Source organism: Cheilinus undulatus, linkage group 4 (assembly GCF_018320785.1).
Source record: "Cheilinus undulatus linkage group 4, ASM1832078v1, whole genome shotgun sequence".
NCBI lineage: Eukaryota > Metazoa > Chordata > Actinopteri > Labriformes > Labridae > Cheilinus > Cheilinus undulatus.
The window spans coordinates 45647007-45657407 of NC_054868.1; the positions used below are offsets into that span (position 1 = coordinate 45647007).

The following is a 10401-nucleotide window of genomic DNA, read 5'->3' on the forward strand; positions in this document are numbered from 1 at the left end:
TACACGAGTTTATTTTCAGCCTTTCTCTTGAAGACGCGTTGCGATGGTGTAAACTGGCTGTGGTTGAGACTTGTGTGGATATAAAAATGCTTTCCCTGGATTGTTGGAGTTAAAACTTGAGTGGAAACGTCTCAGGAACACCCAGGATTGGAATTCAGCGGTGACATGTGAAATGTTGCTGCGTGGTTTGTCGGTATTTGCAGGCGGCAACGGACAGACCAAGCCAGGCTAACGTGAGCTAAGCTAGCTGTAACGTTAGCCAAGAAGCTCGGCTTGATATCATTAGCCGCTGGGTGAGCTGTTGTGGCGTCAACGCAGCAAATATCACAGCGCTATTTGCTGGTATATACCCTGCTATATTATGTTTGTATATTTTCCTGGTCCACAGTAGACTGCTGCTTCACTGTGTCAACATAGCAACAGTGGAGCTTCTTAGCTAATGTTAGCTACTTTTGTATCCCGGACAACGCAGTAAGTGAGAGTCAGTGTTAGCTTACGCTAGCGGCGTTTTTCATCTCACTCTCCCTTTGACATTTACTCCGTTCACCCTAACCCTGCCCTGTTAAAACAGGGCTAAAATGCAGCGCTGATACATGCTAGCTGTTAGCTTGGAGCTCACGTCGCACTAAACCAGTCACACTGTTTTGGCTGACATGGCAGCCAGCGGATACTCTGACCTGAGGGAGAAGCTGAAATCCATGACTCCACACAGAGACGAGGAGAAAAACAAGTACTCGGACGGGGCTAGTAACGGGAAAGGTCGAAAACGCAAGTATCGAGAGTCTGATGACGACGATTACGAGCACAGCGATGACAGCGCGGAGCTCCGGGAGCAGGAGGCCCGCCGGGTGAGGAGCAGCATCCAGCAGAGGAGCATCTTCACCTCGGAGGAGTGCGCCCTCATCGAGGAGAAGATCGACGACGTGGTGGCCAAAGGAGAGGCTGGACTTTACCGTGAGCACACCGTGGACAGAGCCCCCCTCCGGAACAAGTACTTCTTCGGAGAGGGGTACACATATGGAGCCCAGCTGGAGAAGCGTGGACCTGGACAGGAGAGGCTGTACCGCAAAGGAGAGGTGGATGAGATCCCAAACTGGGTGCATGAGCTGGTGATCAAGCGTCTGGTGTCTAGTGGAGTGATCCCAGAAGGTTTTGTCAACAGCGCAGTCATTAATGATTATCAACCAGGGGGCTGCATTGTGTCACATGTGGATCCTCTGCACATCTTTGCACGTCCCATCGTCTCAGTGTCCTTCTTCAGTGACAGCGCGCTCTGCTTCGGCTGCCGCTTCCAGTTCAAACCCATCCGGGTGTCAGAGCCGGTGTTTGTCCTGCCTGTGAGGAGAGGAAGTGTCACAGTGCTCAGGTGATTGTGGCTGTTGTTTTCTGTCATGCTCTGATTGAATCACCGTCTCTGTGTGGCTGCCAAGAGCTTAACTTGTCTTTCTTCTGCAGTGGCTATGCTGCTGATGACATCACCCATTGTATCCGGCCACAAGACATCAAGGAACGGCGTGCCGTAATCATCCTTAGAAAGTGGGTCAACATACTGTTCTACAAAGCGGTCATCTTGTTTTTAACCCTACTCTGATTCATGTGTTTCTATGTGTCCTCTTCTGTTTCTCAGGACCAGACCTGATGCTCCTCGACTGGACTCAGACAGCCCTTTAAGCTCTCCTGTAGAGAGACCCCTTCCTCTGAAAGCCAAGCGCTCTCATCGCAGAGCAGACCCTGATGCTGCTCATAGGTAAACATCCACACATGTGCCCACAGTAAAAATCTTTATATTGCTGGATCAAAGCAGACTCATGCAAAAACCAAGTAGTGCAACTAGGATAACTTAATAGTTAAAGAAAAATAGTCTGGACTGCTGCTTCAACTCCATCAGTAGAGCATGCACCTCAAGTATGCAGGCTACAGTGCTCATCACACCAGTTGCAGCTTTGAATTCTGATGGTACTTGGTGCATGTCATCCCCCTCTCTTTCTCACCACATTTCCTGTTTATCTTCAGCTTTCCTGTCCAAATAAAGACAAAAAGCCCCAAAAATAATCATTAAAAGGGGAAAAAATGTATGATCTTGCAGGGGCTTAGGGATGTATGACCTTATCTGAAAAGACATTTTATATGGGATATGACAGAATCCTTGTTAAAGAGCAACTAAACCTCAACGTTTCAGCTACCCTGGAATTTATATAAATGCCTTTGAAAAGTCACGGACAGGGCTGGGAAGGCAGGGGATAAGATAAGACGAGCCCACAGCATCATTCAGTCTGCTTTTCAGATTTGATAGCCATAATGTCATATCCCTTCAAGGTAGGCATATCACTGTTTAACACTCTGGTAGCATATAGTAGGTTGGCATGTAAAAGATCCAGTTTTGTATGTTATTGACCTCGTTTTTAGAAAGAAATGGTTTATTTGCAATCTGGGTCAATGGCACTACATTACCCACAATCCCTGCATACCACAGCAATGTCTTTGTTGGGCTGATCCTACCTTTACCCATCAAACGCCCACATTCTGTCCAGTTCCACTGCTACCGTTGAATTTAATGGTCATTTTTCAACAGAAGACAGTTTAAATAGGAAAATTTAGCGAAACAGTCATGTAGGAGACAAGCTCGTATATTATCAACCTTATTTTAGGACAGACGGTTTATTTGCAATGTCAGGCAACAGCACTATATGAGACAAAATCCTAGAGTGGAGCTGCAGATTCCAGCTGTCATCTGTTTCTAATGAAGTTAACAATTGTAAGAAAGTGGGTGGTAAGCATTGAGCTCTGTGGTGACGGCACCAAATACGTCACTTGGCACCAGATCAGCTAGTATAAATTTTGCTTTCAATCTGTGGAGGGTAGTTGCTATTAATATTGGTAACACTAAACATATGATTTGAATACTTTGTGCTAAAATATGAAGATGTAGACCCTAAATGATCAACATTATTGCTAAATATATGAATACAAAGGTATTTGTCTGAGAAGAATGTGCTGAGGCAGTGGTTATTTCTTGGCTAAAACTATGGATAAAATGCCAGCTACCTTTTTTCCATGAGAAAGACTAAGACTAGTTAAAATTAGATCTTTGGTGATAAAACTCTTACACAAGCTAAGTTTAGTTTTTGACAAGGAGACTAAGATGTAATTAAGTTTCGTAGGACTCTCAAAATCCACGAAATTTTCCATTCTGGGTAAATCTGTTAATCCACAGCATATCTGTAGCTCTTCTTCCTCTCAACTTTATAAGCATCCCAGGTTTTTATCCTACTTTTCCTGTTCAGGTATATGATTTTCTTAATCAAAATGAGAATAACATAAAAAATGATCATCCCTTTCAGTATAGCAGTTGATATCAAATTTGCTATATGAGCCAAAATTATCAAAAAAAAAAACAAAAAAAACCCCCAGACCTTTCATCCCAATTTAATTTATCTAATAATGTGCTGGTTATAATATAGACTAATTTATTTCTTGTATTTCTTGAACAATACCTAATATAAGAAACCTAAAAACAATTGCATATTAAATCGCATCGCAATATTGGGGGGAAAAAACACAATTCTATTATTTTTGCAAATCGTTCAACCCTAACATATGATTTTGCCCCAGATTCAGGCAAAGAGAATAAGCTTTCACTCAAAGTTTTGACTAAAATCTAATCACATTCTATGGACTAAAACTGGACTAAAATGTTTTTTAGATTTTGTTGATTAAAACTATAAAGGGTGGAAATGACTAAATTGGGACTAAGACTTGAATTATTAAAGGAGTTGTCAAAAATTAACTCTAACTTAAAAGAAGTGCAGCGCTTTATTCAGCAGTTGTATGACATATGAGAGATGCAACTCAGAGGGATCCAGAGTCAAATTCAACTAAAAAGCAACCTCCCCCATCAACCAGAAAGTTGGCCACTGATATGATCAGGAGCTTAAATATGGTATCTGACTTTGAAGCATGAATCCTCCTGAATATTGTGACAAAAGATGATTGTTTGCCACCATGAAACTTTCAGCATTAAAAAATCTCTCCTCATGACCCATTAATCACAGCTCATCATCTGATAATCGTTCAAACTCATCAATCTTCCCCCCTTCATGGATCAGATTTCATCCTTTTCCCAGGGCTCATGCAATACATCCTCTCCCTTACAGACCCTTAGTTTTCATTCACCACATGATTGTTTCAGCTTAAGCATTAACTTGGTTATAATAACATACTGACCCCCAAAAGTCTTGTCGTCAGGCTCAGTATAACTGTACACAGCCTTCGTTGGAACACTGGTTAAGTGTTGGTTATTGACTGGACCTGTAGTTAACTTTAAAAGCCTGTTATAAGACTTTGAACTCTTTTGTTTTAATCTGACAGCAATGGCAGTCTCGTGTGCAATAAGAGGCACACTGGTCGCTTTTTTAAGTAAGGATCTTTGGTCTTGGCTGAACATATGTCTAAAGTCTCATTGAATTCTGTCAAATCAGGATAAAATTAACAAGCGCTGCTCAATCCTGGCAAAATCATAATTAAAATGATTTTGATTGGTATTAAGATCATAATTACTATATATATATATACACCATTTTAGGGCTGAGGTTTTACCCATCGGCTGCCTTTTCGTCATTTTCCTCAGCTCTCTTGATTTTCAAACTAGCGGGAGTATGTGCAATGGCTCTCTCTGCTCCTCACTTAATTAAAGTGAGAGCTGTTTTTGTGGGAGGAACAGAGCAGACACTGTGCTGTAAAGGAAGAGACTGAATGAGCAGGATGAGGCTCATTAAGCATTTAATCTTGACAATCTTATATTTATGACAAATCAAAACAGTCGGCGGAAAAAAACTTTCTTAATTACCCAGAACTATAAGTAACATAAAAGCTGAGGCACAAAGCATCCTTGAGATAAGATAACATTTAAAATCATGCTTTCTGACTGCTCCTAAGCTAATTTTACTAAAAGTATCTAAGGCATCTTTTTATCCAGAAAATCCATGTAACTAAACACAGTAAAAGACGCTGCTTTAAGTTGTTGAGATCAATCTTCTCGGATCAAATCATTTGATTAAAGATGATTTCTGTTGAATAGCGACTGAAGCAGACAGAGTTAAGGGGGCTAATAACCCGCTCTGAAAGCCTCCCGTCTATTTTTAATGTTAATTTATGTGCGAATGAATGCTAAGCTGAGATAAGAGTCCCTCATATCAGCTCTGTCAGTCAGTGCCTCAACATGTCAGACTTTGTAAAGCAGACATCAGAATTTCCTCTCATAATAACTATTAATGATGAATGGGATGTGAAAATGTATCGTGGGATTTAGTGAGAGGAGCGGGGGCGAGCGTCCTGTGTGCTCGCTGTGGTCATTAATTAAGACTTCAAAGATAAAACCTTTTAAAATCCATCATTGAAGTGGCCTCAGAGAGGACACAAGGCTGTCTTTATTGAATCACAGCTTTCTCTCTCTGCTGCGGGGCTGTAACTAACAATTAAACTCCTGATTGATTCACTATTTGATCCACCAAATGTCAGAAAATGGTGAAAATGTCTATCAGTGTTTCCCAGGACTCACAATGACTTCCTGATAATGTCTTGCTTTTGACTGCAACACACACTCATTCAGTTTACTCCTTAGCTTTACTGTCTTTAAAAAAGCAAAGAACCTTAAAAGTGTTCATGCAAAGAAAAACGGAAAGGTTAGAGCTTAAATAGTTCCACAGGAAAATCTCAGATTTACTCCAAAACTGCAAAAATTTGACCGACAAAGAGCATTAAAAACAAATGAAGTATAAGAACATGAAGTGTTGGGTGAACATTAAATGTAAAGGTGATGAAGGTTAATTGCAACATACTAGTTCCTAGAATGAAAGTATGAAAATTTAAGAAACAGACTAAAGCTTTATAGAAAAGTAATGTCACTACAATGTCAGTTATTTACTTCTACTTTACTACTACAGCTTCATTTCTTGATTCTGAAATTATGTAGAAGAGTGACTACAGTCTCTACATTTTTCCTTTGGGGATATGTTATTTGTAATTCAGATTTTACAAAACTTTTATGTGCACCAAATGAGAAATATTACAAAGAATGCATTACTAAACATTACTTTAAATAATAACAACAACAAATTTATTCTGTTTATGATGTGTAAAAGTGTGATAAATTAGTAAAATTGCACATATATGTTGATACTGAAAGGAAATTTTCTTTATGATCATGAATATGAAAAGGTTGGTACTAAAATATCGCTGGATATTGAAGAGAACCTGAAATCAAAGATTTTAGGCTTTCTGTCTTTCTGTCTGTGATTGATATGTATAATAAAGTACATTAGGATATGATAGATGTTATTGTCCCCTTGGGGAAATTTGTCTTGGAATCAAAGTGCTGCACACCTAAAGCTGCAATCACAGTGACAAATATGAGCAAAAAAATAATAGAGCAATTGTTAATTGCTGTAAAAATTTGGTGCATACGGTTTACATTTGAAAAACTGTTTTTCATCATCTATAAAGTAGGCAGGAACCCTTACCAGCAGAAGTGCTGAAATGTTTGCTGTCATCACATAAAAGTGAAAATGCCATCATTACACACCACATGCATTTTGAATTAAAAATTTACGCCCACATTCATGTGTTTCCGTTCAGTGGTTTATGCAGAATTTTTGCACAGAAATGTCTAGGATTGTTAGCAGCACAAGCCAAGATTTTTGAGAGCATTTCTCCATCGTTATATTAAATTTGTCCTGGAAACCAAAATGGCTGTTTACTTTTTTGTAAAAAAATCTCATGTCATGTAGTTTTACTGAACAGAGTCCTCAACTCAAAACAAGAACTAAGCTGAGGCAGGCAGAGCTCGGCGGTTTGTTTCTACTCACCGTGTTTTGTTATTGTATTTGACTGAGAGACCCTTCACACCAGATTTTACATACTGTCGGTTTGAGTGTAAAGACTCAGCACTGACAACAAAAGACCAGCAAACATGGGCAGAGTGGCTGAAGGCATGTTGGCTGTGGGCTGTTAGACTGTTAACTATCGGTGTTACCGTAGGCTGAGAGCTCAACGACCGTACAGTAGCTGGAACATTTTCTACCTGATGATTACCCAAAAAAGAACTACACACTGCATGTTGTGGACTTTCCTGAACACAGGAAGACAGTCAAAACCTTTAATTCCTTCTCAAGGGACCCCTCTGAAACCTACATCGTCTAACTTAGCATGGGGAATTAGATTCCAGACTTTACGGTAAACATGGAGGCTGTTTCTCTATGAAGCCATGAAGGACATTTACAGAGAAATTACTCAACAAGCACTCACTTAAACATCTAAAGGAAGAAGCCAGTAATGTTATTAATGCACATTTATTTATGTATATAAAGGCAGAGGCTAAGGCCGGACACACAATAAACCATTTTAAGCCTGGTTTGAGGCCAGATTTGCCTCCCCCAATGGTTGTGGGGGCGTGTCCTAAGTGGAGGCTCATCACAGATGATTTAGTCTGAATAATCTTTTAGTGTGTTGTGTCAACACGATTATTTTACTGCTCCATATTGCCTCCCAGATTCCAAATTATAAAAACCAAACGTTTCATATTTACAGTTCGAGGTCATAATACCTCTGACAGAATACCCACAGCAACCAATGAGATCGAGCAGACCAGGCAGCGTCACCAGCTGCATCTTACATACTTTCACTGCTTACAAACATAAACACAACTCTACCTTCATTCCAGCCAGGATTTCATCCTGATTCTTTTCATTGTTTTATGATTTTTGCTGCACTTGTAACACATGCCAGGACAGTGTATCATGGAGGGACAGCAAGCCAAGGGTATCGAAAGACATTCTTGTTTGTTTTTATTCTGAAGTCACGTGATCACAAAAGGTCAGCAGGTGTGTGGCCTCACAGTCTGACTGAGTTCTCTAGTGTGCGCTCTGAGAGGATTATAAGATGAAAAATCATTTGAATTTGTCCTTATGTCTGTGGTCTCCTGCGATTTTAAAATAGTTTAAGATTTGAAAATTGTCTGGTGTGTGGCCAGCAGAACCCTAACATTGTAGTCATCTGCATGTTATGTGGCAGTCCAGGATGTCTTAAATTATGATTCAAATCTGACTTCTGACGTCTCAATCTTCTTCCTCCACCAGGCCGAGAGTACTTGAGATGGACAAAGAAGAGAATCGCCACCCATCTCTCTCCCGTCACCGCCGCCACAGCTCAGAGAACTACTGGAGGCGTGGCCAAGACTCCGACAAACACCGAGAGAGTTCAGGACGTAAAGTCAAAATGAGACGCCACTGAGCACTTCTCAGTCCACACATGTACACACATATAAATATACCCGCTCATTTATGTATTTCTATATCGTAACATTCTTTGATCAGTCATAATTTCTCTTGCTCACAGAGCTGAGTCATCTCGTCTACATTTTTGATTTGAGTCTCCATCTGTGAGTGTATATTTGTTCCAGACAGATGAAGCTGGTATCTCTGCTACATTGCAGACCCTCAACTTCCTTAATGCAGTTAGGCTCTGTTCAGTTACCTTAAATTAAGCATTTCTTCTTTCTGTCCATAGAGACTTCGAAATGGCATGTATTTTTTGTAACCAAGATGTATAGACTGCTCGAGATGAGAGGAAGATGTATGTATGGACTTGTACAAAAGAAACCCCGAGCTGTAATCTAACTTGTTATAATGTACAATAAGTTTGTATATTCTTTGATTGGGGAAACTTTTATGCAGAATGAAACCTTTGTTTTTTCGCACCTACAATTCTGACTTGTAAGTTTACTTTTGTCACCCGAGATCTTTGCTCTTTGTCCACTTCCTGGTTTCCACTTTGAGTTGAAACAATGGACAGGTGTGCTGCAAAGCTTCCTGATTTCTGGTCTGATTAAAGACAAACTCGGGCTTTGAGTCATACTCCTGTTTCACTCTGACTTTACTTTATATGATGATCGACACCATGCTTCTGCTGTTCGGTATTAAATCAAAGTTTTCCTAATGTAATTTGCGAGATATCTGGGTCAGTCTGAACTTCAAATCAGCAAATTGAATCCTATCATGCCTTTTTCAACATTTGGGGGAAAGGCAGAGAGGAAAGTCGTTCTCCAGATGTTTTTGTCCCTGTGGTTCGCTGTGTAAACACAGATAAATTTGTTTCTTGCTCCCTGTCAGTCACATTTGGCAAAGGTACTCATTAGCTGACTGCCAGGTTTGTCTTTAGTTACACATGAACCAAAATAACCTTGGTTCACTTGAGAAATTACTTTCTAAAAACAGGACGTGTTCTGTTCATGGTTTTCTGAAGCTCTGCTGCAGCTATGGTCTAAAAGTTCAAAGTTATAGTTTGCAAGCAGCAGATACTGGAGATTCAGGCTCTTTGTAGAAAGAATAGTTACACAAAGAGGTTTCACGGACTTCAGTCGTCACATTTTTTCAGCTACAAAGGTTCTGACTGAATGAAATAAAGCTGAAATTGTTTCCACAGGCTGGGTCTGCCGTTCATTCAAGCAGGGCTGTTCCTAAATCAGTCTGGTCGATGACGTACCAAGCCTAGAAATAATCCGGAGCATCTTCTGCCAGTTGCAATTACTCAACTTTATGTTCAGTATAATGTATTTAAACAATCAAAAAAGCTTGCCATTGAATGAAAGACATTCAGGTATGTTGGCTTCAGAATGTGTCACATAAGATGATGTTTTGGTCAAGTTTATTAAGGGTATTAAGGGTAATATCTTTCATTCTGCTCCCTGTTCATTTCTAAAGATTATAGGGTCCTCTGGTCTGAGTTTGATAAAATTAGGCTCATTCAAACTATCTAAAATCGTGATAAAATACATGAATGCTTCATACAAAAGTCTTTTGGTATTAACACTTGTATTTTGATTACTTCGTTTTGCTCTTATTGATGAAAACGATTCAAATTGATGTGAATTTTTGACAGCAGTTTTCTTCGTGTGGGTGGTGGGGGGCACATCTCATCTTAGATTTGTGAAGGGGGATCAATGGAAAAAAGTTTGGGAACCACTGGACTAGATTTATCTCATATAAAGTGAAACATTCCAAGACTTGTTCTGTTTTAATCTTGATGATAACAGGTTAAAGCTCACATAAATAAAGAATCCACTCTCTTAAAATATAATATTGTGCAGTACACAATGCAATCATGGGGAAGACTCTGGTTTGGCTGTTGTCAATCATTTAAGCCTTTCAGACCGGCAGGGCTCCATGCTGGTTCCGGTTCCTGTACCTGATTTTGACCTGGCCGGCGTGTTCAAACCAGGAAAAAATGGGTTATTTTTTGGGAACTGTGACATCATCAGTGGGCGTATCACATTCTAGGTTGTGTAGATGAGCAGAAAATGGAGAAAAAGTGGTCTGCTAGGGACAAAATGTTTGGTTGTGACCTGAA

At 40.0% G+C, this 10401-nt stretch overlaps 1 protein-coding gene across 1 annotated transcript; it reads left to right on the forward strand.

Moving 5' to 3' along the window:
* Window positions 1-8909, forward strand: alkbh5 (alkB homolog 5, RNA demethylase). The gene is made up of 4 exons (XM_041786293.1): window positions 1-1366; window positions 1456-1536; window positions 1628-1747; window positions 8133-8909. Exons 1-4 carry the CDS (start codon window positions 654-656, stop codon window positions 8284-8286), a joined length of 1068 nt encoding a protein of 355 aa, XP_041642227.1. The 5' UTR covers window positions 1-653; the 3' UTR covers window positions 8287-8909.
* The last annotated feature ends 1492 nt before the right edge of the window (window positions 8910-10401 follow it).

Bases quoted from the DNA above. Each gene is read 5' to 3' on its own strand.
- alkbh5 (XM_041786293.1), top strand. From the start codon at position 654: ATGGCAGCCAGCGGATACTCTGACCTGAGGGAGAAGCTGAAATCCATG. The intron at 1,537-1,627 runs GTGGGTCAACAT...TCTGTTTCTCAG, and splicing joins GCCGTAATCATCCTTAGAAA to GACCAGACCTGATGCTCCTC. The intron at 1,748-8,132 runs GTAAACATCCAC...TTCCTCCACCAG, and splicing joins GACCCTGATGCTGCTCATAG to GCCGAGAGTACTTGAGATGG.